This window comes from Sciurus carolinensis, chromosome 14 (genome assembly GCF_902686445.1).
Source record: "Sciurus carolinensis chromosome 14, mSciCar1.2, whole genome shotgun sequence".
In the NCBI taxonomy this organism is placed as follows: Eukaryota; Metazoa; Chordata; class Mammalia; order Rodentia; family Sciuridae; genus Sciurus; species Sciurus carolinensis.
In genome coordinates this window covers 72,703,126-72,727,068 of record NC_062226.1, presented here as the reverse complement: position 1 = coordinate 72,727,068, position 23,943 = coordinate 72,703,126, and the positions used below count along the sequence as shown (strand labels likewise).

General features: G+C 37.6%; 1 protein-coding gene across 6 annotated transcripts in view; it reads left to right on the top strand.

The window, feature by feature from the left end:
• Window positions 1–23,943, top strand: part of Cemip2 (cell migration inducing hyaluronidase 2) — a 74,344-nt gene that overhangs the window by 32,135 nt on the left and 18,266 nt on the right. For all 6 annotated transcript variants that reach the window (XR_007104942.1, XM_047524573.1, XM_047524575.1 and 3 more), the window contains 11 exons: window positions 307–516; window positions 853–1,058; window positions 1,198–1,267; window positions 3,901–4,029; window positions 7,151–7,239; window positions 10,716–10,847; window positions 12,207–12,242; window positions 13,050–13,205; window positions 15,466–15,643; window positions 17,903–18,118; window positions 21,680–21,888. Coding sequence is in view for 5 of the 6 variants with exons in the window: in XM_047524573.1 (XP_047380529.1) it covers window positions 307–516; window positions 853–1,058; window positions 1,198–1,267; window positions 3,901–4,029; window positions 7,151–7,239; window positions 10,716–10,847; window positions 12,207–12,242; window positions 13,050–13,205; window positions 15,466–15,643; window positions 17,903–18,118; window positions 21,680–21,888 (1,631 nt within the window). In the remaining variant the exon portion in view is untranslated. The remainder of the gene's footprint in view (window positions 1–306; window positions 517–852; window positions 1,059–1,197; window positions 1,268–3,900; window positions 4,030–7,150; window positions 7,240–10,715; window positions 10,848–12,206; window positions 12,243–13,049; window positions 13,206–15,465; window positions 15,644–17,902; window positions 18,119–21,679; window positions 21,889–23,943) is intronic.

Sequence of the window (23,943 nt, the reverse complement as noted above, 5' to 3'; positions counted from 1 at the left end):
ATAAGTGGTCAGGGAGCACCTGTGGCTGAACAAGTCACAACATACATGCAGAAATCGTTTCTGCAGCTTTCCTGGTTACATCTACCTTTATTCCTAATTGAAAGCTATTTTTATGGTGTTTTAAAAAGCATTCACCTATATAATGAAGCATTTTCTAAATTATTAACTGGGGATCTGGGAAAACAGGATGCAGAAGAAATGTTGGAATATATAGCCTCCTTCAGATATTTTGTATTTAAACAATATTTTTTGCTACTTTCCTCTTCTCCGAAGTGTTGGTTTGATTTTGGTTACCTTGTTTTGTAGATAATGAAAAATTTTACTTCAGTCCATCTCTCCTATGTGGAATTGAAGCACATGGGTCAGCAGCAGCTGGGGCGGTACCCTATTCATTTTCATCTGTGTGGGGATGTGGATCATAAAGGCGGGTACAGACACACAACGTTTGTGGATGGCCTCTCTATTCATCACAGCTTTTCAAGATGCATCACTGTGCATGGGACCAATGGCTTGCTAGTGAGTAGCTTCCATTACATTGACATATTGTCTGTCATTTTAAGGACAATTCTCCAATAACTCCCATGACTTCTCAATTTTGCTTAAGTAAACTATTTCTCCACATACCTTACTGCTCTAAGAATTCTGCTGTTTTTCTGCTTGAAGGAAGCCTACATTTTTTATTGCCTAAATTATCTTCAGCCAGAAATAAAACTTGACATTTGACTTTGCCCCTTCTGCTAAGATTAAAAACTTCTTTTTGCATTTGTACTGCATGCTACACTGAGCGGATCTTGTCACTTAAATCCCAGTCCATTTTGTTGCTGATGACATTATACACTTGTGTTTCTGCAGATAAAAGACACCATTGGATTCGACACACTAGGTCATTGTTTCTTTTTGGAAGATGGTATTGAACAGAGAAATACTTTGTTTCACAATCTGGGACTCCTCACCAAACCAGGCACTCTCCTCCCCACTGATAGGAACAACTCCATGTGCACCACCATGCGAGATAAAGTATTTGGAAATTATGTCCCTGTGCCCGCCACTGACTGTATGTGAGTAATTGGCAGAGAGGAAAACTCCTGTGTGATGGGCAAGTCCTGTGACTTTCGGGGAAGGCTTGTTAGAGGAAGTTTTTAATGGGCATGATTTTTCATGAAGAATGTTTAAATCACCTTCAAAACTGCCTTGCAGGGCTGTTTCAACTTTCTGGATCGCTCATCCCAACAATCATCTAATTAATAATGCAGCTGCAGGTTCCCAGGTAAATAATACTAAAGTGTTTTCAGATTTTTTTTTTTTTTGTATTATTCATGTTTATAGATTTTTTTTTTTTTGTATTATTCATGTTTATTCATGCCAGTAGAACCCAAGCATGACCTTGTTTCTGATACCCCTTGTCTGGTTGAGAGCAGTAAGTATCTGAGATCATTATTCTGTTTCTTCTAAATTCTTTATTACAGTTAGTTTTCATAGTCTATTAAGACAGGTAATCAGTGGGGGAAAAGAGGTGAGCTGATCTCTAGGGCTAGGTCTTCTCCAGAGTGCATTTGTAGTATGTTTTGTATGATCTTTCTGGAATCTCATGTCCTATGTGACCAAGAAATGAACCACTTTAATTTCTAGTGTTGAGCAAAGAAAGCCTCAGCTTTTCTTTATGGGAGTGGATTAGTCTTTAGGCTACTGTGACAATTGTCTCTCTGGTTGAAGGGCACTTTCTTTTGTTAAATGGAGGGATTATGTGCGTTTAGGCATTTCATCTCCTTAATAGGGTAGCTAGAAACTCAGTGATGTGCCATGATTAATTCAGTGCCCTGAGTTGTTTAAGACATACACACACACACACAAACACACACACACACACAAACACACACGTGCGAGAATAAGGTTTTAAAAAGTAAGTAGAAAAATTTTAAATGGTAGAAATGTCCCCTTGATAAACCTGGAGAAATTTACACTTACAATTGAGTGTGATTCAAAACTACTAATTTAATATATGAATGAATACTATTAAGACTGTAACTGTGCTGAAAACTATGGGAGAGAAATATCAGCATTGCAGTAATGCCTAAATATTCGTGTTGGTACATCATGATATTTAAAAATTCAAAAAGGAAAGAAATACCTAGCATCATTTCTAAGGATTAAGGGAGTATTTCTTTCAGATAAGAATATGGGCATCAATGGGTGATGGCTGAGCTCTTATCTGTGCTTTTCCTTTAAAACATAAGACGTAGACTGGAGGTCCCTGTCATTTGAAGATTCTTATTTGACAGGGCAGAAACGTGGACATTTGATCATTTCATGTTTCGTTCATTCCTTTTCCGTCAAATATTTGTTGAGCTTGTGCGGGGCTGGTGCTGCGAAGGTCTAACCGGAAAGGGGTGACTGAGAGTCGGGGTGCAGCCTTCCTCAGCACTATCTTCTGATCTTTGCTGCATTGCACAGCAGCTGCCAGAGCCGAGCTTCTCTCAGCTCTTTCCAGAAGTCAAGGGTTGAAGAATAAAGCAAATTGTAATTCCTCCATGGAAGTGTGAGGTGAGGTTGTCAGATACCCTTCCTGGACTCCAATAAGAATAATGAAAGCATATGTACGTTCTCTGTCATTTCATGGATTCTTTCTTTTCTCTCTAAAAAAAATCTGTTCCAGTGAAGCTAGCGTTTGGCAGAGTTTCCACCCAAAGTGCATCAAACTGTTTCTTCATTGTACCTTTCCATTGCCTTTTACAACGCTCCCCGTACCTGTTTTGACATCACAGTGTTTAACAGCAAACAGCTGCTACCCTTGAACTCCATTGCATTCTGGGAGGGTCTGCTCAGCCCTCAGCTCACAGGGGTATGCCTGTTGAGTTGTCTGTTTTGTGTCCAAAAGAGGAGAGGTGACAAACATTTTTCAAATGAGTTTGCTTTATTAAAACCCTCTCGTAAACATTTATCATGGAAAAATGTTAACTATTGTACTTATGCTGTCTATAATTCATCTCTCCTCTGTGTTCCTAGAAGACTTTGTAATGAATATAATAGTTATTACATATGTTTTAGTCATGTCTGTATTTCTTATAAGACTGAATTATTTGAGAATAGTCTTTTTGTATACCTGGCACATAGTGGGCATTAAATAAATGTGTACTGAATTTGAATTAATATTATCCTTGTATACTGTATGTTTACGTTTGAATAACCTGTTTAATCAAAGTTCCACAATGTGAGTTTTGGCCTTCATATTGGTCCCATTTTCAATCATAAAAGGAAAAATTTTCACAGGCATTAAGACCATTAATATCCATTTTCATGTCTCATTTTGTCAAAAAATTTTAAACTGTTCTGCTGATGTTATGGTCAGCAATACTGAAATTGAACAGACAGGCTCCAGACGGAGACAGCATCCCAATTCATGCATGTGGTGGTTTTTATTTTTCCTTTGGCACAAATCTGCCTCAGGACAGGAAGGGCATTGGAGTTATTTGAAAGAAGTCAGTGAGCTCTACATGCTGGTGGACAGTTGTTTAATAGGCATGACTCATCTATTGATCAGGTCTGGAGGTAAACAGAACAAAACCACATTGCTTAAAGGCTGCGCTGTTCTGGTCACATGGAAGACTTATTTGATTCTAACCCTGCATAATGTTGTAAAGCAGATAATGAGAGAAAGTTGTTTTGAAAGGAAATTTTGGTATCAATTTTTTCTTTAAACTTGATTTAAAAATATGCCTCATATAATGATTTGAGGCTGCTAGAGGTGTGCACAACTTTTTGTAGTCAGTTCTGGAACAAAGACAATGAAAAATGTGTGTTACAAAGATTTAATGTCGCTGGCAAAGAAGTTAGGGTATGAGGGTGATTCATAGAGTGTCTTTATAAAATAAGGCTTTAATAATCTTGCTCTTTCGTTTATAGGATGCTGGAATATGGTATTTATTCCACAAGGAACCTACTGGGGAGTCCAGTGGATTGCAGTTCTTAGAGAAACCAGAACTCACTCCACTGGGTATATTTTATAACAACAGGGTCCATTCAAGTTTTAAGGTAGGTTCTTAAATTTTAACTATCAGTACATATGATTTACAGGGTAAAAGGATGGACTCTTTTAATTATGTTTTAGTCCTTCTTGTGCTACTGTAACAGAATATAACAGAATTGCATTGACTGGATAGTTTATAGTGAACACAGATTTATTTGGCTCATGGTTGTGGTGGCTGGGAAGTCCAAGAGGGAGGGGCCTATATCTGATGAGGGTCTTCTTGCTGCGTTATCTGTGACTCAAAGGCAGAGAGAGGGCAAGGTGGAGCAAGAGCTTGAATCACATCCTCAAGCTTTTTTATGATCAGCCTGAGTCAGTTCATGAAGGTGGTGCCTCCTGACCTAAACCCCTCCCCTGAGGCCCCACTTCCCAATACCTGTGTTTTTGGGGGACACATTCAAATCAGAGCAGATTACAATGAAGAAATGTCACTTTTGGGTAGAACTCATCATTAGAGAAAGTAATTTGTGATTAAAAAGACATTTAAGCTTTCCATTCAGGTTGTAAATATAGCATTCTGTGTATACATACACATTATAACACACACACACACTCTCACACACACACACACACACACACACGGTTTGTTTCCTTATGTCTGGACTTGATCCCTGTGTCCTTGTCCTCTTCTCCCTTCTCTCCCTCCCTCTTACCTTCTTTCTAATCTTTAATATCTATGTATGTCTAGGGGTGTGCACATTGCATACAGTACAGGGATTAGAAAGCTTCTGTCCTCCTTCTGTCCATCACAGGACTGATGAAACATTCTTTTAAGCATTTAATACTAAATATATAAATAGTGAAATATTGTTTAAGAATATTTGATCTATTTTATAATGATACTGATCAAGTAACCTAAAAGTGATTCAGGAGCTTCAGGTGATTCAGGTTCCATGGTATTTGGTTCTGCCCCCTTACCTAATGCCCTGGAGATCAATGCATTTGTTCTTTTGTATTCAAAAGGCACTTAAATATTTTCATTATATATATAAAATACTTAAGTCTTTCCTCTGATGTGACTCACATCAAAGTTTGATAAACTTTTTTTGGTACTGAGGATTGAACCCAGAGGTGCTTTGCCACTGAGTTACATCCCCATCTCTTTTTATTTTGTATTTTGAGATAGGGTCTCAGTAAGTTGCTGAGGCTGTCTTCAAACTTGACAATCCTCCTGCCTCAGCCATTATAAATGTACGTCACTGCACTTGGCTCAATTAACTCTTTCCATGAATGATACTTAGATTCTTTAAAAACATGGGTTACGATTTAAAGAGCTTAGAGTCACTTGATGAAGATTTAAGAGAGGAGAGGGGAGATAACTTTGCTATGATTTTTGTGAGCTAAGGAATTAAGGCCTAATAATTAATGAAAGTAGCATCTCAAAGTGAAAATCCTTCATTCTTAAAAATTATTAATGGTGCAGAAAGCACCTGATTGTAATTAATTTTTAGTGTCATATGCCATGGTGTAGTAAAATATATAATTAATATAATAATTAATTAATTATAATTATATATAATTAATATAACATATAATTAATATATAATATATAATTAATATATAATATACATATTAATATATAATATTATATATTATAAGAATAGTAAATGTAAATAATTTGAGTTGATAGGTTTTAGATTGTTAAATTTGGGACTGACTATGTAGGATACTACTTACTAGCTAAAGGAAATCAAACCTTTGACGTCCACAAAAAGAGACCTGCCTTCTTTGGAACACATACATCAACTCCTATGACTGATCGCTGATGCCAGTCAAATCTGTATCTAGTCCAGGTTGGCCACCTTTACCTGCCTACCTGCTGAGTTCTATTCAATGTCTCGTGGATATATTAAAAAAAAAAAAAAAAGTTCAAAATTAAGATCCTTATTTCTAGGCTCTGACCTATTCCTGAATGCCTGTTTCACTGGATGAAACCACTAGTCCTCTTGTTGCCCAAACAAAAAATATGAGCCACTCTTGCTGCCTTTCCCTCACCCAGACATCTTATCAACTACTAAGTCAATTTTGTTCTACCTAATAAAGAGTTCTCAGTCTGTCTCATTTCCTGTTCCTACTGCCACAAGTCTAGATCATCTTTATTTCTCTTCTGGAGGACTTACATCATCTCCTGCTTCATTTCTTGTCTCTTTTTTCCCCCTTTCTATTGTGGTTTCATCTGTGCATGTTTTGTTTCTTAAGCTGTCGTTGGTTGTGATGGTTTTTGAATTCTTGTTTTCTTGACTCCTGCAGCATATCACCTTTATATGGTCTGGTGTTTACTCCTCTTGTGTCTTCTTCCTTACCTTTCTTTATCCATGTGTTCTTGTCAGTCCATCCAGAATTTCTTTTTCTTCCTCAGATGTTCTGTGTGTTTTTTTTTTTTGTTTTTTTTTGTTCCTTTGTTTGTTTTTGGTACCAGGAATTGAACTCAGGCAGTCAATCATTGAGCCACATCCCCAGCCCTATTTTTAAATTTTACTTAGACACAGGGTCTCACTGAGTAGCTTAGCACCTTGCTATTGCTGAGGCTGACCTCGAACTTGTGATCCTCCTGTCTCAGCCTCCCTATACTCTTTCTCATCTCTAGACTTTTTACAAATTATGCCCTGAGTTCTTACCTCTGGGATCTTCAGCTGCTCCCTGACCTCCACTGTCCTGCTTGGTTGTTCCTTCACTTCTTTTAAGGAGGAAACATTCCCTAAATGCTTTCCCACCCATGAAAAAGGCTGCATCTAGGAGCCTTTCTCTGCTGCCAGAGATTCATTGTTTTCTTTATCATATGCTTTTCGTGTTGGGTTGTAATCGTTTATTTAATTTCCGATCATCCTGATAGTTTCTGCTTCAGTAACCACACATCATATTTTACTTGTTAGCTAATGTGTAAAGCTTGGTGCCTCCTGCAATGTAGGCACTAAGTAAATATTTGTTGAATGATTGAATAAGTACAATTATAAAAATATCCAGGAATGTCTGCTTTTCATGATACCTTTGCTTTGCTGTTTATCCCATCCCCCCACATGCCTTCTGAGTAATAGTGATAAACTAGAACTTATTTACGTGACTTGTATTATATGTAGATGTAACTTGGGATTCATATTTATTTTAGTATATTCTTATGTATTTCAGGCTGGCTTATTTATTGACAAGGGTGTCAAAACAACCAACTCCAGTGCTGCTGACCCAAGGGAATACCTCTGTTTGGATAACAGTGCAAGGTAGAGCTGGTTCTTTAACTCACACTCAAGCCTTATCTTGCCAAAGCAGAATTTTCCGAGTGGAGCACATTGTGCTCTGTTCTCTGGCAAAACATTTGGAATGAAGTTTTGAAAGTTCACAGAGAATTTTGGAAAAAACACTTCCTCTGCTGTCCCAGGTCCTGAGTCTGGGCATTTATCTTACTGAAATTCCAACAAATTGGTACTTTTCTCCTTTTTCTTTGTGATAAATTGATGTTGGAGTTACAGAAAGAGAAAAGAAAGAGGTTGAAAAGGTTTCATATTTGGAGAAAAGTATGACTCATTGAAAAATAAGTTAAACTAAGATGTTTTACTTTAATCCTGAAACCAAAGCATATAGAGTTTATGCTTAGTGGTCAAAATGGAACATTACATGGAATCTGTTTCAAAGGGAAAGATCCCTGATTTGATGATAAAGCTGATTCTGGTTCAGTTATTTGTAAGCCTCAGATCCACGTCCAAGCCAGGCTCTGTGTTGCTCCCTACATAACCACAGAATGTGGTTGGGATATGGATCAGCATTTCAGCAGAGTTCTGTTACCACCTGTATGTGAGCCAAAATAAATAAAGAATCTCAGATGGAAATAAAGTTTTCTGGGGAAGATGGCAACTTATAGACATATTTGGTAGAAATGGTATAAGTATTATTTTTCTATACTTCAGATTGACCAGTTTATGGAGTTGAATGGGTGCTAGATTTAATAGGCTCTGTTAATAGAAATTAAACACAAGAATGTTTGTTATCAAGGGAATAAAGGAGGAACCACACTTTTATTTAATGAATCTAACTTTAGTGTGAGGCAGAATCCCTGTAATACATCACTAGTGTCTGAGGTGAGGAGAAACTGGGGCGAGTAACTTGTAAATTCATCAGGATGCCTCATAGGTCAACTTGAGCAATGTAATATTTTAGAGCTATCATCAGGTAGCATTTGAAAAGCCCAGAAATGGTGGACATTATTTAATATAAAACAGAGGATACTGTGTAGTTCATAGTTGATCAACACATGACATGGAGAGAGGAGATAAAATTAATAAAAAGGAGCATAAAGATGAGAACAAATTATGAACCACTGAAAAAGAAATTTTTTTTTCTTCCTATTAGCAAATGAAGAAATCTATGTGAGAAGGGCTCTTCTGCTTTTTAAGAGTTTTATTATAATTTGTAGAACTAGTAATATGTACATTGCTAACTTAGTGTTTCCAGGTAACTACTTAAATATATCACAATTGGCTTCTTTCCTTGCCTTAAAAAATCATTTATATAATTTGAATAATGGTGGGTGTGCATATATATCTATGCATGTATATATACATATAATGAACATATGTATAAACACACAAACAAGTATGAATGGATGAATAAATACTTTTAAGAGTCCATTGATTTTTTTTAAAAAATATTTTTAGTTGTCAGTGGACTTTTATTTTATTTATTTACTTATTTATGTGGTGCTGAAAATTTAACCCAGTGCCTCACACATACTAGGCAAGCACTCTACCACTGAGCTACAACCCCAGCCTGAATCATTGCTATTTTAACTAGATTTGACAATAAAACTCTATCCATTATGGCTTAAGAAATTTTTTTTACCAGAAGTATCTTTGGGGTGTTATGAAAATGATAATCTTTTCTCTGCATTCCATTATTTCTCTTACCAGTATGGCAGTGCCTACATATTGGTAAGGAACTGGACTCCATTTGGATTGTTATGGAAAAGAACTGATTAGAGAAGATGAATAACAAGACATTTGACAGCTGTGTTCCATACATTTAATTTTGCATAGACTAATGTATAGAATGTGTCCACCTATATTCATGTAACTCAGACATGAGTAAAATGATAAAACATAAATGAGTAATAAACTAGTCTATGAGTTAAATACCAGGTGCTTGGGATCCAGAAGATACTGAGCTCATGAAAGAGGAAGGTGACTCACAATTAATCAGATGAGCCTTTCCTTGTATTTGCAAGATGTGAAAAAGATGGGAAATTGTAACTCATGGGAGCTCTCGATTTGAAATTGGGAAATGTCATCTAAACAATGACAGGATGTTAGAACCACCCGGTGCAGTTAAAGCAGAGGACAGTTAAAGGAAGGCTGGAAGTTTTGCCTTCTTGAGTAGTTTCTACCTTGTGTAGTTTCCTTTCCAGAACTCATCCTATCTGCTTGGTGTTATGTCATATCTGCACAGCTATTTGCAACAAGTACAACAGATGAGTATGTGTTGACTCAGAGTCAGACTTTTTACCACTTAGGTCAGAGCTAATTAGGGTAAAGGCCCTGAGTCACGGAATTGGATTGAATGCCCTGTCTGCACTGCTACCTCCCCAGTCTGTACCTCCAGCATCTGCCTGAAATACAGTAAACATCTCCAGAATGACCTTTTAGGCCATTCTCTAAATAGCAGCCTGTGATCTGCTGAAACCTGATCACCTCACTCCTGATTCCAATGTTCCATTGATCCCATTCCATGTTGAATGAAGGGCCCACATGTGCATCTGGCCTGAACTTGCTCTCCATCTCATCTCACTTGCTTTGCTCTCCAGCCAACGTGTTTGGAGTGGAGTGCTGAGCTCATGTCTGCCCAGGGGCATGTGCACTTGCTCCTCTTTCTACAGAGCTGCTTCTCCCATCATGCAGTTAGTGAACACCTGCTGTATGCCAGTAAGCGTGGCAGTAGCATTATGCCAAAGCTATTTCCTGGCTGTACAATTGAAAATCTCAACCTGCTGAATTGATTTTTGAAAAGCTGTCTGTCTTTTAAAACTTCTTCCCCTAACTTTGTGAAGTGGTGGTCTTAGGGGATTATTTATTTGAGTCATTTTAGTGGATAGTTTCGACACCGAGTCTTTGACTTTTCCATGCAGGTTCTCATAAGTGGTTTAGAGAGAAGAGAGAAAAGGTAAAATTCAGTCTTTATAAATAAGTCAGTTAAATACAATCTATTTTAGATTTAGGCTTTTTCAAGCTACTGAATTCAATTTTGTTTCTACAACTAAAATACTTAACCAGCACACAATTCAAATAATTCAGTTCACATATATGTATGTTGAAATATGTGATTGTGTGATCAGTTTGTCAGTAACATGAAACTTAAGAATCTATGAAGACAAACTAGATTTCCTGGTTTAAGTGTGTGTGGGGATGTGTGTGTATTTGTTTTTAATGAAAATGATTTTTGTGTTTATAGTGTTCTGCAGTGTCCATTCTATAATCTGACTTTAAAAAAAAAACAAGAAGCTAAGAAGCAATTCTCTGGAAAGTTGTGTGTAAATGAATGTTACTTTTTTTCTTTGACATTTGAAGTACAAATAATTGTGTCTTAAGATGTTTGTTTCTCACAAATTTAAATCCTGCTTCTTGATGCTTCACCGTATAACTGTAAATAGCTAATTTTTATTGCTTTTTATTTATTTATTTATAAAAATGACCTCTTTTTAAACCCTCAGATTTCGACCTCATCAGGATGCAGACCCTGAAAAGCCACGAGTTGCTGCTGTCATTGACAGACTTATTGCTTTTAAAAACAATGATTATGGAGCATGGGTGCGAGGAGGAGATATTATCGTTCAGAATTCAGCGTGGGTATTCTCTTCCAAGTTATTATATATAGATGTATTTGTTTTTAAGTTTTTTTTTTTTTTTTTTTTTTAAACCCAGTGGGATGAAAGTATGGTGGTGGTGGTGATTCCTGGAATCACATCATTATTATTATTATTATTATTATTATTATTATTATTATTATTATTGCAAGCTCTGAGGAAGTATGCTAGAGTTAACAGACTGCAAATATTTGGAATCGTCTCATTCTGGTGCTTTTATTGGAACTGAACTTGTCTAGTGACAGGAGAGCTTTGCACTGAGATTGAACAGAAGCTTGGGATTTAACTTCATGTACTAACATGGTTTATGTCAGAACACTAAATAAAGATTTTGGAACTACCTGGAGTTTTTTTTTTTTTTCCCCTTTCTTGGAAACTCCTGAAAGTTTTTCTGATTTTTTTTTTCCCATTGCCATTCAAAGCAAAAGCTGTATAATTCCACCTTACTGAGTCTGTTGACTTATTTCTTACTGTGACTTGAAGCAGGAAACATCTCACTTCTTTTTTTCCACTTGTTTGGAGGGAGGCCTGATGCATGTTGAGCTCAGGTTTGGTATTCAACCATCTGGAAAAAGATTTTGATTTTTTTTTTTTTTCTGGCACTGACCACTAGCTTCTTGGCATTTCACCATTATTTCTGACTTCTATCAAAAAAAAAAAAAAAAAAAGATATGTTCTGAATCTGTAGAAATGACTTAGGCATCACATATTAAATTTTTTTTGAAAAAATAAGTATGATCTAATTATTTCTAAAAAAAAATTCTAAAAATAATTTTAGCTAGCTTATGCTGTTTACTATGTGTCAGACACGGTTCCAAATACTTGAAGTTATTTAGTATATTTGGTGCTCTCAAGAATTCTGAGGCGCAGCATGATGGCACCCACCTGTGATCCCAGCAGCTCAGGAAGCTGAGGAAGGAGAGTAAGTTTAAAGCCAGCCTCAGCAATTTAGCAAGGCCCTAAGCAACCTAGAAAGACCCTATCTCAAAATAAAACATAAAAAGGGGTAGGGATGTGACTCAGTTGTTAAATGCCCCTAGATTCAATTCCCACTACATGGAAAAAGAATTCTCTAAGGATGGTTATATTATTTATTTCAGTTTATAGATGAGACAACCAAGGGAGAAAGAGGTCTAATAACTTGCCCAAGGTCACATCGTTAATACTTGATAAAGCCAGGATTTGAACCAGCTGCCATCACTACACAGTTAGTGTACAATTCAGCTTCTGTGTGGTTGGAGAGGGTAAACATTGGGACTTCCTGGATTTCACAATTAAATATTAAGAGAATTACCTCTTATGTGGTAAATTATTCTGTCATTTTCTTTTCTCTTATAGATTTGCAGATAATGGAATAGGACTAACCTTTGCCAGGTTTGTAATTGCTTAAAAATGCTTACTTGACTATTATAAAGTCATCAGGTAAAATTATCCGAGATTATTTTTTCTTTTTCTTTTTTTTTTTTTTTTGCTGGGAGGTGCTGGTGGAGAAGAGGGTAAATAACACACACGAATGTTTTATTATTCATGGACATTAAAAAAAAAGTTAGCACCCGCTTCCTGATACCACTAGAGGGCCAAAAATACATTTTTATTAACTAATTGAATTCATACCAAAGTAGTAGGTTAATTTGACTGGAATTCCACAGAGGGACAGGCCAATCATAATTTTTTCTTAGAAGAAAGCACTTGAGATTTAGACTGAAGGTTTTAAAAAGTGGGCTATGAAAGAAACAGAGAAACAGGAGATTAAAAACTGATATTTTTCTCTTTAGAAGCTGCTTTAGTTTAGCATTAGGAACTAAACTTTTTGTGTTAATATTTTTCTCTGCATGGTAATCTTTGTAGTTGCCTTGTTAAAGATGCTCGTCATTTAATTGTGATCTGGGCAAGTTGCTTCTCATTTGCAGTGCTGTCACTTGAGACCCATCAGTGTGGCTCCTGAATTAAATTTCCTTTGTTTCTGTGTAATTTGCAAGCCACTCAATAATTTATAAGGAATATTTCCATAGTTTTAAGTCAATTTCTAGTGATTCCATAATCATTGAATGGGAAATGTATTGGAAAAAGGTAGTAGCTTTAAAATTGTTTTTCAGCTCTTTAAGTTATAGCTTGCCTTCTTGAGAGGTAAACTTGAATTTTCTGGAGGAGTGGGGCTGATGACTGTCTTCATTTTAACAGTGATGGAAGCTTCCCAAGTGATGAAGGTTCCAGCCAGGAGGTATCTGAATCCCTCTTTGTTGGGGAGAGCAGGAATTACGGTTTTCAGGGTGGTCAGAACAAGTACTTTGGCACTGGAGGAATAGACCAGAAGCCTCGGACATTACCTCGGAACAGGTAAGCATCACTTTGGTGGTAGAGTTTTCAACTTAAGCAATTGAAGGAAAATATAATACGGAAGTTTCTATAATACTCCTGGATAGAGTGCTTCCTACTGTGACGCTTCCTGTCTTACTATTGCTACTACTTATTATCATTGAGTGTATTATCCTCATCAAGTTTCATGCTTTAATTATTAGTCATTTCATAGATTTTCTTATTGATTTTATAACAAGGATTTTATAACATTGTTTCTTAATTCTTATATAAGACCTTATATAAGCTGATTTTTTTTCTTTATTTCTCTTTTTACTTTCTTGAGGCGTAGAAAGTTGCCAAACTATGACATTAGGTCAGTTTTCCCTCAATTTGTGATGTTGGTTTTCAGAAATAGCCACTGGAAAAAGGAAATTACCTACTGAAAAGAGTCCTAGAAAATGAGAGTTGTTTGATGCCAAAACTGACTCAAAAACCAACCACGACTGTATAATTAACAGTGTTTTAGATGTTGAAATGAGGGGTAGACTTTTGGCATGTTTTCTGTCAGCATAATCAGAGTCATTAAAATAGTACTTAGCACTAGAAAGATTCTTCAAAGCTTTTAAAAAACTGTTAACTAATCTCTACCTTAGTTCTGAGAGTCTGGAGTTGTCCTCATTTTACTTGAGAGAAAATCAGTTAGAGAATAACTAAAATGTGTTCTAAAGACCTCACATGTAAGTTTATGCCATAATTTATCAAGAAGCAGCTCCTTAAAGGAATGCCCTCTCTGGATATTGGGTCAGGACAAGGCAGGAGAATTGGGCAAACAGAGTCTCAGCTTTACTAGTTTCTGGCAAAAGGTTGCCTGTGCTTGGCTTCTCTGCCCCGGTTCCTGGCTTCATGACACTGTTTTTTTGTGGTGGTGCTGGGTATTGAGCCCTGGGCCTGTGCATGTCAGGCCAGTGCTCTGCCACTGAGCTGTACTCCAGTGGTCCTTGTCTTTGTGGAATATTGAGCATCAAGATGTGCTATACTGTGTAGAAATCCCATGGAAGCCACTGGACAAAGAACCTAATGAAATTTTGTAATAGCTTACATTTATTAAATGTATTAGGCCCTGTTCTAAATACATGTTTAATATTTGTTTAATCTTCACAGAACCCAGTGAGGTAGATGTTGCCATTCTCCTATTTTATAAATAAGTAACTTAATAAAGGTAGCAGTTAGTTTGGCCTCAGTGCTATGCTCTTCATAATTAGACTGTACCTACCTGTCCTAGGGGTGTGTGTGTGTGGGGGGGTGAAGTCATGTTGATTGGGATATGGACTGCAGTATGATGGTGGGTAATTCAATTCCAATTCCATTTATTTTACATTGACCATTGACCTGCAGTTTGATTTCAAATTTTGGTTTGTTGTTTTCGCTCAGGAAGATTTTCAAAAACAAATTTTGCATTGATTAATGGATCATTTTTATTATGCTGCATTTTTACAGTCTTTTCTATGAGGGAGAACCATTTTGAGTTACATGCTTAGAAATATAGCACGATGCACAGGTTTTCAGACTGGATATTATGTTTTCTTGCTAGTGTGTATGCTTTTGTTGTAGGATATTGCCAAGTTTTAATTAGTCTCTGCAATGTGATTAAAGAATTTAATAGGAAAAGAAACCTAAGGAATTCAGAATATTATAGGGTTTGTACATTAATTCTGACTAATGATTTATTGATTAGTAGGTTAAGGAGAAAGGAAGGAGATGAATACAAAGAAGTTCTCCATCTAGTCGGCCCTTTGACTTAGCAGGCCCTGAGGACTTAGGGTTTTATACTTTAATTTGTGTCATTTCACCTATTTGCTGTCATTTAGTAGCTTCAGAAGAGGTTTTATGGTGCCGGGGATCTAACCCTGGACCTTATGCATTCTAGACAAGTGCTCCACCATTGAGCTACAACCCCAGTCTCCAGTAAATCATCTTAACTGAGTTGAATCAAGGAATCCAAAGTCACCTCTTTAGTGAGGCCTCTATTCTATCCAAAAATAGCCTCTCTTCCCCCAATCTGTTGTACTAATATGTCTTATTGTCTCCATTGCACTCGTTATCTGAAATTTTCACTTTGGTTTTTTATCATTCCTACTGTAGTATATATTTCATTCCAATGGGAGCTTGTTTTGGTTACCACTGTGCTCTGGAATTGTGCTAAGTGCTTACATGATATTTAGCAGTGTGTATAAAACAAATAAGTTCTATTAAAGAGACAGGCCCATCTGCATAAAACAAAAATCTTGTATTTTAACAGGACATTCCCAATTAGAGGCTTTCAGATTTATGATGGGCCCATTCATCTCACCAGGAGTACTTTCAAAAAATATGTGCCAACTCCAGATAGGTATAGCAGTGCAATTGGCTTCCTCATGAAGAATACCTGGCAGATAACCCCCAGGAATAACATTTCCCTTGTGAAGTTTGGTCCACATGTAAGTATCTTCTTATAGTTCCTACACGTGACCTTAGTGGAAGAAGAAGGGATAGCAGATTCCCAAGGACAAAAACACAATTGAGGGGTTTACACTAAGTCTGTATGATGGGGAAGAAGAATACATATAACTGCCAATCCCATTTACTCTTTCCCATTGAGGTCAAGGCAAGAACAGAAGTTCCAGGTGACTTGCGGTATCTCTGACATTCAAGTGATAATCTTGATTAGGAAAATGTCTTAAAGTGGTGATGCAGGGGGCATGACACAGGAACATAAGGATTTATGATTTTTGGGAAATTGAGAATAATAAGCTGGTAGTGTAGCACCAACTCCACTTGGAGGATTTGGGACCTATCTGGTATTTTACTTGTCTAGAGCTGTTTTTCTGGATAACTGGAAAATAAAAAATCGGGGATGCAAAGGAATGCTGGGGAGTGTGATCAATATTGTGTTCTGATATAAACTGTTGATTAGTGCTTATAAAAATGGCAAAGAAGATAGACTTCCATTGTTTACAGTGTAGTAGTAGCCTATAGAATTGAATTTCTTAGCAGTTTCACCATTACGCTCTTAGTCGTAATACACAGGACAGTCTGATTATGGACTCACAGGGCTTCACCATCTTGCAAGTTCCATGATGGCAGTGACATGAGAGAGACTGAGCTGCAGGTCCTCTAGCTCCCTTCTCCCTGTAGTCAAAACTGGAAACTAGATCAAAGTTCTCTTGTTTATGTCTACACAAAAACTTTATGGTTGCTCACTTCAAAAATAGAGCTCCAGGTAGGTTTATCAATTTCTATCTAGTTTTCTGGAATAGCTAAGGCATGGAACCAAGGTACAAGTGGATATTGGGTTGTCTGCTTGATTGGTTGATTTGGGGGGGCACATGACCCCAGGGAATAGTTGGGCCATACTAGTAGATGACTTTCCATATAAAATAAATAGGAAGGTTGTTTTTTCCTTCAGTGGTGGGGATTGAATCCTGGACCTTACTAGGCAAGTGCTCTTCCACTGAGCTACATCCCCAACTCTTTATGGTGGATCTTAGACCACCTCTCCTGTGTGGAGGGTGACTATTTGCTTACTGCCCATGTGGACCTCCCCATAATCCCCAACACATAGAGTTCAGTGACCACTGACATAGTCACACTGAAAAGCAGTTTTTTTAAAATGTTGCATTTATTGTGAGAGTCCTAATGTTAAATTATAACAGCATAAGAGCATGCATACTGGTTAAGTCCAATGGTTTATCCTGCTTGGAGTTTTCTATAGTGGTTATGCTCTGGGAATAGTTTCTAAAGGAAACAGTTGAACTTTTCTCAGATTTAACCATAGGAAGCACAAGGGAAAGAGAAAACTCCAGAACTAAGAACCTGGACCTATTTGGCTTGCAAACTGAACTGTTTTCCATTGAGTTGCTTTATCTAAATGATAAACATCCCTGGGTGATGTAAGAATAAAGACATGTTAGAGGAAATTAGTAATTTTCCACTAATAAGAATCAGCTAAAATCTATAAACTGTGTCACCTGCAGCCTGCTTTGCAGGTGGGTATTACGTGTTTAGTAGAGGCTTTAAATTAACCACCTGATATAAAAATTACTGAGCTGGGCGTGGCCAGGATTGAGGAGAGAAAAGCAGTCTACACATTTCAGCAGATTCTAGTGAGTTCAGTAGTAACCCAGGTATACTAAATCATTGCTTACATGATATATCAGTTTGTTTTTTAGTGGGGAGGGTCATATGAACAAGTAACTAAAGCTTTGGGGGTGAAATAAATTAATTAACTTTAAAGATATACTTTGAATAGATCTTTAGTTAATTGAAGTATAATTTGCATGCAGCGAAATGCACAGGTCTTATGTTTACGATTTATAATTTTTGGCAATTCTATACGACTGCATCATTCCATCATTCCTCTTCTCTCAACTGTGCTGGTTTCCCTTATCATAAATTAGTTTTGTCAGAACATGTTCATAATTTTCAGTGGGGGAAAAGAAGGGAGAATTAAAAGATGAAGTTTAATATTTGCCAGTTGACCTTTGTAAGACTTTAGACATTTTTCCCCCAAGCATGCTATTACTTAAGTAGAAAACTCTGATTGACTGGGTGCCATAGTTACCAACAATGAACTGTAACTCCAGGCTGCTTTAACTGTAAAGCTGTCATGTGATGGGCAGGCAGTTGGGTCATTGCAGGAGATGCTGAGATGGCAAGAGCCCTTATTTTGTGATGTCATTGGTTTTCACTGCCATCAGGTTTCTCTGAATGTCTTCTTTGGAAAGCCTGGGCCCTGGTTTGAAGATTGTGAGCTGGATGGGGACAAGAACTCCATATTCCATGACATCGATGGTTCTGTGACAGGGTACAAGGATGCTTATGTGGGACGAATGGACAACTACCTGATCCGCCATCCAAGCTGTGTCAATGTTACTGAGTGGAATGCGGTGGTTTGCAGTGGAACCTATGCCCAGGTAGGCCCAGAAGGCATTTGGACGCCGAGTCCCTGTAGCTTCTCACAGTGCTGCCTCTGTGAGGAGGACACTTCAGCTTCTTGGTGTGATTGGTGCTTTGCCAAACTTGATTTTTCAGGGGTGGGGTGGTGGAGAGAATTTTACTGAATGCTCCCTCAGTTTAGCAAGTGAAAAAGTGATTTGCAGTGGACCAAATGATTCACCCTTGGTGAAATATGTTTGAAATGTTGTTGTGGAGGGAACGCTTGTGTTTTGACTCTTAAGTTTCTCACCATACTCTAGCCCTGTCCCCTTAGTTGTATCCTTTGCTATCAGGGTCATTTTTCTTGACTAAATTAGGGAATCTAACTAAAGTGGGAAGCTCTTCTCTGGGAGGCGACCCTGATGACAGACATGCGAATACATGAAAAGCATTTAGCAAGTGGATTGGCAGAGGGTGAAGTGCCTGCTGTGTGTGGGGGTCCTCTCTGCCATGTCCCACGTGAAGGAGGAAAGGGTTAACTGCCAGAGGAGGACCAGAGGAGGATGTTGGCAGTTTTCTATCTATTGCCCAAAAAACTCATCTACTCAATGAACATACAAGAGCCAATACTCTTTTTATGAGGGGGTGGGTGACGGGCATGGCCATACCAGCTCTGGCCTCTTACAACAACATGGAATCACCCAACTCTCCTTTATTTATAATATACAGGTAAAGGGGGCAAGGACTGGGAGGAGCTTCTTCTGTGGTGGACAGGGTAGGGTGGAGTTAGGGAAGCCACTCTCTTAGGGGGAGAATTCCAGAAGGAGACAGGGAACCACTCCTACATAGCGCCACATACTTCCAGGCAGTTCCTAGAAGCCAGGCCTCTGCATCCCATGGCTCAACCTCGTCTGATTCTGCTCAATAAGGATGACTTCCCGCATAGTATTATTTGAGAGTCAGGGCTCTCAGTTGCAAAGGTGATTTTGACAGTAAGATTTGGATGGATGGGAGAGATTACAGAACAGGGGCACCAGTGGCCCAGAACTTTGAAGGGAGCAGACTCCCCACTCCCCCTAATGAGAGGGTAGGATTTAATAATAGACTGTCGGAGGAGATAAAAAGAATAAAGGAAAGCGATGATTAGAACACAGGAAAATTAAAGGAAGAGCAAAGATCCTTTAAGTGGAATTGGGTTCTGAAAGCCCCCAAGGCAGGGAAGAAGCCCCCTGCCTCCATTTTTTTTGTGTGTGAGATGCTCTTATTTGTGGTGTGGACTCTTCCTGGGGAAGGACCAGTTTTGAGATCTTTCTCTACTGTCACCTCTGCTTGCTTTACTTGTCAAGAGTGCATTTGTGGACTCATGCCTGTCCCTTTCTGAGCCCCCTGAGCTTGATGGATTTCTACCACCCGAGCCTCTGTAGTTGGAGCGTCTTACAGCAGAATTCTTCATTACTCTTCTGACTTTGACTCATGACTGTCAAAGAATGTGACTCTTATATTTAAACACTTAAAAAAAATTTAGATTCTTATCTATCAACCAGACAAAGGGCTTAAAAGTGATAAAGACTGGACAGTGCTTCTCATTTATTTTAATGGGTTATTAGCTTCTGTGTTGTGGGATTTCTCATTACCATGAAGAAATAAACAAAACAAAACAAAAGTAATAACAAGACTAAGTCCTAGGAGACAGGGAGAGAATGGAGACTTAACGGATAGTATAATACTGAAAAGAATGTGGTTTCAAAATGTGATTTCTTTTTTCCTCTCATTTTATTCTTAATCAGGATTTTCTCTGCTCCAAATTATTTGCCCATCTATACTTAGGAATCTGTGGATATTCTAGAATTAAAACTAAAGCAAAAACCAAAAATAAAAGCCCATAGTCTTTTAATAACTACGGTTTTCATTAAATTTTTTGTTATCCCTGTGTATTCCCGTGTGGGTGTCTGTCTGCTGTCTTTCTTAAAGTGGTCGATGCTCAGTAATGAAAATTATTATGAATATATAAAGTGCATGGTTATGATAACTCATACTTTTTTAATAAATTAATTTTTAACAATAAATGTTATATGTACTTTTTCATTTATATTTTAACATTTTCTCATAAATTATTCATCCCTTTGGGTTTCTAAAATTTTTGAGGTATGAACTTAAATCTTTTTGTCTTACAAAATAGAGGCGTAGTTCTATTTGTATTTGTAGATGGCAGAAAAAAAAAATAAGTCATCAAGGACCTCCCAGGAGACTGAGAATGGTAGGACCGCAGATCAGGAATTCTCTTCTGAGAATTTGTAATTTGGGCTGAAAGTTGTCATCTGTAACCATTTGCTCTTACTTAGAAATAATGTAGTGTACATTTGCAGGCAAAAGATGGTAGCATCTAGATTCCTAGATAGAATAGACATTTTTTAGACATTAATTTGTGAACATTTTTAAAGGGCACATCAGCTCTTTGCATACCTGAGGGATAAAGATGCTCAGGAAGAAAGGTAGTAATAGGGAGAATTAAGGTCGCATTTACCCACTCCAGTCATCCTTGGGCAGGAGGTGGAGGATATATATGTCTACTCCCCCTGCATCCCTCCCTCCCTCCCTCCTCCTTCTCAAATTAAATATGTCAAATATGAATAAAATATTTAAGAAAATAATACATAATATATTAAAGTGTATATTAAATGGGTGTTTAAATGAAGATAGTCAGAAGTATTAAAAGTATGTTTCCCCTCCATTTTAAGTCTTTTAAGTGGTATCGGTAGAGTGTGAAAGTAGTCAAACATGAACAAAAGAACCTATATGTAATTGAGGAGTCAATATAGATGAGATTATAGGAAATGACAGAAAAATACAGAAGTATTCTGCATTAAATATCAATATTCTACAAACGTTTCGATACTTCTGGAGAATTTAGTTACTGGGTACTGCTTTGTTTTAGGAAATTGTTCTGAGGTTTGTCCTTTGGAGGATGCATTTGTGGAAGGTTTTGTTTTGGCATGAAAAGTGGCTCAAATGCCACTGGAATAAATTCAAGACTTTCAGATTCGTCTCAGCTTAATATGTTTTTCCAGTTGCTGTCGAGTTCTTTATAACTTTTTTTTTTTTTTTTTTTTGAATGGGTGAAAAATGACTTTGTGGGCTAATGTAGGTCATGGAAAATTGAAAGCCAAAGCCCTAAGATGTATAAATTTTCCATCTCTTGGTTTGGAAGAAAATCTCTTAGATTTGAGTAGAGGGTATCAGTTTTCACATTAGTTTACCAATTTTTTTGCATATGTGTTCTTCAAATTGAGGGATTTCATGACAGGCTGTATAAGCCACAGGAGTTTTATATTCTGATGAATAAGCTGGCCTGCAGTAGTGGAATTGATGATGAAGATCTTGGCCAGCAAGAATGCAGGGTCTGTTTTTACCACATCTAGTTTAAGCAGGCTGCATTACAAGTGTAGCTTGGGATGTAGTTGGCCATTGCTCATTTAGTCTGGCACAGATCACAGAATCTCTCTTTTTAATGTAGAGACATATGACTTGATGCTAGAAAAGTTTGTCTAGTTATTTCAATTTTCATCCTCTTTCATTCATTTCTTAATTGCTTTTTTAAGGTCTATGTACAGACTTGGAACACGCAGAATCTTAGTATGACCATCACACGAGATGAGTATCCATCCCACCCTATGGTGCTCCGGGGAATTAACCAGAGGGCTGCCTTTCCACAGTACCAGCCTGTGATCATGCTGGAGAAGGGCTATACCATCCATTGGAATGGGCCAGCACCACGGACTACTTTTCTATACCTCGTAAACTTCAACAAGTATGTTTCTATTACTGTCATGTCAAACAGTTGAGCAAGTACTGAATTAGTGGAGAAAATAATAACTTATTTTCTTCCTAGCAAGAATGCCTGTTTCATGTACTTTGTTCCTCTTGTGTAGAGGCTGTGTGTTTTGTGTTGATGGAGTAAAGACATTATGTATACAAATTGGGTCCCAATATTTTGAAAACATTTCTTTTTTTCTGTGATCAAGGTATTGTGTACATAAAGCTATTCAACAATAGGTTTTAAGATAGGCTCTGTAGCTTAAGTTGGAAGAAGTTTTACATGGTTTTCCAAATGAGCACCTATAAAATTAAAGGATTGTTGAGGTCAAGTTCAGATTTGACAGAAGAAAGTAGGCTTGCTTGGTAATACCTGCTGTGGACAAGAGGTGGGGAATAGGGGCATAAATGATCTGACTTAAAGCATTATTTTGTCCTTTCTTAGTTGTTTGTCCCAATGATGTTAAATTCAGTCCAAGTTGATATTTTACATTAATTTATTCAAGTGTGTCAGTTGATAAAAAAATGAATGACCTCATACCGGATGTATATAAAAAAAATCTTGAGCAAATAGATAGACCAAAACTTTTTTTTGCTTTAGTGGGCAGAGAACATGCAACTAATTCTACCTCAGGGAGTGGGACCAGGCTGCAGTCAGTAAGTGATACTTTAACTGGTCAGCCTTCTTACAAAAGCAGAATTGGGACAGGGCCTGTTTTACCTGGGGAATGATGGGTTTGATGAGATGAGAATATAGGGTGTTAGGAAAAGTGATGGAAAGTGAAGCCAGATAGGAGGAAGGGGACCACAGTTGTCCTTCTGTGTCCTTGGGGGACTGGTTTCTTAGGAGCCCCCACCCACCCATGGATACTAAAATTCGTGCATGCTCAAGGCCTGCAATACCCTCCTATACATTTTAAATCACTTCTGAGTTATTTATAAAACCTAATGTGATGTAAATGCTATGTAAATAATCATTCTATATTGTTTAAGATACAATAACAAGAAAATAGTCTGTTTTCACTACAACTACAAATTTTTTTATTTTGCAAGTATTTTTGAATTTTGTTCATTGGTTGAATCCTGTGAAGGTGGACTCTGCAGATATGGCGGGCCAACTGTATTTTGAAAGACAGGAGCAAAGCCATCTAGATCTGTAAGACTGTTAACCCATGGGGTACCATGAAGCTGCTCAGATATGTGCCTGGAAAATTGCCATGGCTCATTCACCTAACTAGTCATAAAGCTCTGACTCATCAGACTCTCTTCAAACACTTGTTGAAGTAAACAGAGAAGGATAGAACTTACAGTTGAGCTATACGTGGGTCACTTCCAAGAATGGGTGGTCATGGTGGTGAGTGCCCTTGTTCTGAGGTAGTGAGGCATGTGGCATGTGCTCTACACTGAACCATTGCTTCTTCCGCTAGCACTTATTGCTGCTTCTCTCTGCCACTGACACTGTCTCTCAAGTCAGAACTTCCCAGTACCCATTCCTCACCCTGCCTTTTCCCTCTCCATCCCTGTTGGTTCTGGCTCCTTAATGTTACTCAGATCTCTACTGCTTTCTACCCCTGCGGGTCACGACTGAGTTCAAGCCATCATCTCTTGCTTGGAACCCTGCAGCAGTCTCCTCCTAGGTCTCCCTGTGTCCAGTGCTTAGTTTACATTTTTTTTTTCTTTAATTTGTAAATTTAAGCTTATTTTAAAACTGATACATGAAAGTATAAGCATTGCACATATTTATGGGGCACCACATGATGTTCTGATACATGTATGCATTGTGTATTTAAGTCAGGGTATGCATATCTGTCTCCTCAAGCATTTATTATTTCTTCTTGGAGGAAATACTCAAACTCTTCTCGAGGGTGAGATTTCTTAAGGCCCAATCTGAGACTGTCTGTGGGATCCAGAGAAGTCAATGAAAGAAACAAATAATAGTCAGAGAGGATGAAGAAATGGCAGAGAGTGATCAATATTCCAAAAAGTTATATGGAGCAGGATTATGCATTTGAGGCGAGATGTTAGAATCAAATGATGTGGGGCTGGGGAT